This window comes from Egretta garzetta, unplaced genomic scaffold (assembly GCF_000687185.1).
Source record: "Egretta garzetta isolate BGI_Z169 unplaced genomic scaffold, ASM68718v1 scaffold56, whole genome shotgun sequence".
Taxonomy (NCBI): domain Eukaryota; kingdom Metazoa; phylum Chordata; class Aves; order Pelecaniformes; family Ardeidae; genus Egretta; species Egretta garzetta.
The window spans coordinates 11,017,165-11,019,946 of record NW_009260182.1 but is presented as its reverse complement, the minus strand read 5'-3'; the positions used below and the strand labels follow the sequence as shown (position 1 = coordinate 11,019,946).

The 2,782-nt window shown below is 45.0% G+C and overlaps 1 protein-coding gene across 1 annotated transcript; it reads left to right on the top strand.

The window, feature by feature from the left end:
* Positions 1-1,555: 1,555 nt before the first annotated feature.
* On the top strand, positions 1,556-2,527 carry PPP1R3C (protein phosphatase 1 regulatory subunit 3C). Its single transcript, XM_035897377.1, has one exon. It carries the CDS (start codon positions 1,583-1,585, stop codon positions 2,525-2,527), a length of 945 nt encoding a protein of 314 aa, XP_035753270.1. The 5' UTR covers positions 1,556-1,582.
* The last annotated feature ends 255 nt before the right edge of the window (positions 2,528-2,782 follow it).

The following is a 2,782-nucleotide window of genomic DNA, read 5'->3' as shown; positions in this document are numbered from 1 at the left end:
CGCGCCTCGGCCCGGGGGGACAAAGCCCCCAAACTGGCCCGGCTCTGCTCTCCTCCCCTCCGCCGGGCCGCCTTTTGCTGGGCGGGTGCCTGTAACGCTGCCGAACCCACCTCATCTCCCCGGGCCCTTCACTTCTGCCTCTCCCAGCAGCCTGCCTTCCTCGGGTTGTGTTGCTGGGTGTTTTAGGTTGGCTGTTTCTCTGTTCTTTCAGGTCTCTTTTCTTTCAGGCTTGCTTTTTTTTTTTCTTTTCCTTTTTTTTCTTTTTTTGATACTGCAAAAGCTTAGGAGCAGTTGCCCCAGGACCTGGTCGTGAAAGTTGCAGAGAGAGTATTTTTGAAGCCTTGGTTCTTTTCCTATTAAAGCAAAGCCATACTTGATTAATTTGATGCTGGTACTCTCCTCATCCTACTTATTATGGCAAATGCTGCTGCAATAAAAACAAGCAAGAGGAAGAACTAAGAGGCCAGCACAGATTCTGCTTTTTTTGGCAGGGCTGTGGAATACCAGCAAGAACCCTGGGAAGGAGAAAGCCATTTATTTAAGTGACAAAGCAAATGCTCTGGCTTCCCATGACTCAACAAAAATCTGCATTTTCCAGCAAGGACTGCATCCTTCTCAGAAGGGATGTGCTGCAGTTGAAGCCCCTTTTTACAAATATTCAAGCTAACTGGCTTTGAACAGGCCGTGTTCTTGCATAGTAATTGTGATTTTCATCATCCGAGAGGGAGGTTTATGAATAAATCTCTACAAAGAAAGCCGTAGCATTCTTACTGAATATTTGCAGTAGGCTTTCGGCATGGACTTTGGGGATTATTAAAAGATGTTTTAAAGCCAGTTCTTGAAATGTGATGAGGTGGAAAAATAAAGTGTTATCTGTGTCCCCCCTTTTTTTATTCCTATTTGCTCAGCTGTCAGTATCAACAGTGCAAGAGAGCTCTGTTAGCCAGACCCGGGTTAATAGCTCATAGAAAATATTTTTGGAGGTGCTTTAGCACTTTTATTCATCTGAATTAACCAAAACCAGAGTGCCTAACAATTGCACTTACTCGGAGCCACAGCGTGATGATGGTTCAGCATCAGGGTATATAGATCCCATCTGATGCTGTGATGGGATAGATGACTTGCTTAATATAGTGCTGTCTCTGCTCAGAAATGAAGCAGCTGATCCAGCTGGCTGGAATTTCAGGACCTGTCTCAGAGTCTGTAAAAGGGAAGATAAAGTGGATGAGCACTTCCACTGTAACTAGATCTGGTTTACCAGTTACTAGAATGTTCTTGTCTGTATTTTCAAGGAAATGTGTTTAGTTAGCGGTTGCTAAAATCTATTTTTCAGAGGTTCAGAAACCGCAAACGAGACTGCGCTCGAATTGAAGGAGTTCGGAATTAGCAAGAAATGACTGAATAGCCTCACCCTAGTTCCTTAGCTTGAACTGTCAATTTTAATTTAGGCTGCATTATTTAAGGCCGTGCAAAGACGAGGCCATGAATAATTAAGACAGTGCATGAAGCAAATATGCATTCTTAAGACGCTTCTTACCCGATGCAACGAATAGTAACATCCTGTCTTTCTGCTCCTTTCAGAATGTTACAGATCTTGGACCCAACACCCTTGCCAAGCTCCATCATGCCTGTGGATGTGGCCATGAGAATTTGCTTAGCCCATTCTCCACCACTGAAGAGTTTTCTCAGCCCCCTTGAGGAATGTCAAAGAAACAACTTTGTGAACAGATTCAAACCACTCAGACCATGTCTTCACGTGAAACGCGACTCCGAAGCTCAGAAGAGTGACTGGAACCACTCGGCAGCCCGAGCCAAGAAGCGAGTTGTGTTTGCGGACTCCAAGGGGCTGTCCCTAACGGCGATACACACCTTCTCAGAGTTCCAGGAGCACCCCGGGTGGGATCTTCAGTTTGACCTCTTAGGCCTTGAAAACATAACATCTGGCTTAAAGCTACATGAGGAGAAAAACTTGATTCTGGGTTTCCCTCGGCCCTCAGCTGACTACCTGGACTTCAGGAACCGCCTGCAGAAGAACTTGGTCTGCCTGGAGAACTGCACTCTGCAAGAGAAGGTGCTGTCGGGCACCGTGAAAGTAAAAAACGTGACCTTCGAAAAAAAGGTTCAGTTTCGCATTACCTTTGATACATGGAAGACCTACACAGACATTGAGTGTGTGTACATGAACAATGTTTACAGTGATTCAGAATATGATACCTTCTCATTTACCATTGACTTGCCTCCTGCCATTTCCTCTGAAGAGAAGATAGAGTTTTGCATTTCTTACCAAAGTGGAGAACATACCTTCTGGGACAATAATGAGGGTCAGAATTACAAGATTCTCCATGCAGAGTGGAAGCCCGATGGTGTTCAGATACCATCTGCCAAGAAAGACTGCATAGATCTTCAGAATCCAAGGAGAGGACAAGAGAGAGAGCCTGATCAACTAGGCAGTCCGAGGCTGTCCAGTGGTCTCTTTCCCCAGTGGCAGAGCTTGGGTCAGATTGAAAATTCATCACCATATTGGTGATCAATACTAGCAAGGAAGCGTTCTTCCATTTGGCGACAGAACAGCGTTGGTTGTCTGTTTCACATACCATGTGATGAAACCACCTGGCAGGTTTTGTTGGCTGGCTGAATAAATCCAAATTCACTAGTCTGCAGGACTTGTTAAACCATGTTATGCTACTGAAGTTTCTAGCCAAAACTCATCCTTGGAAAGCAAGAAAGAAAACCAAGATAAAACCCACACGTATCCCACCTACTATAGAAATAGCATGCCCAT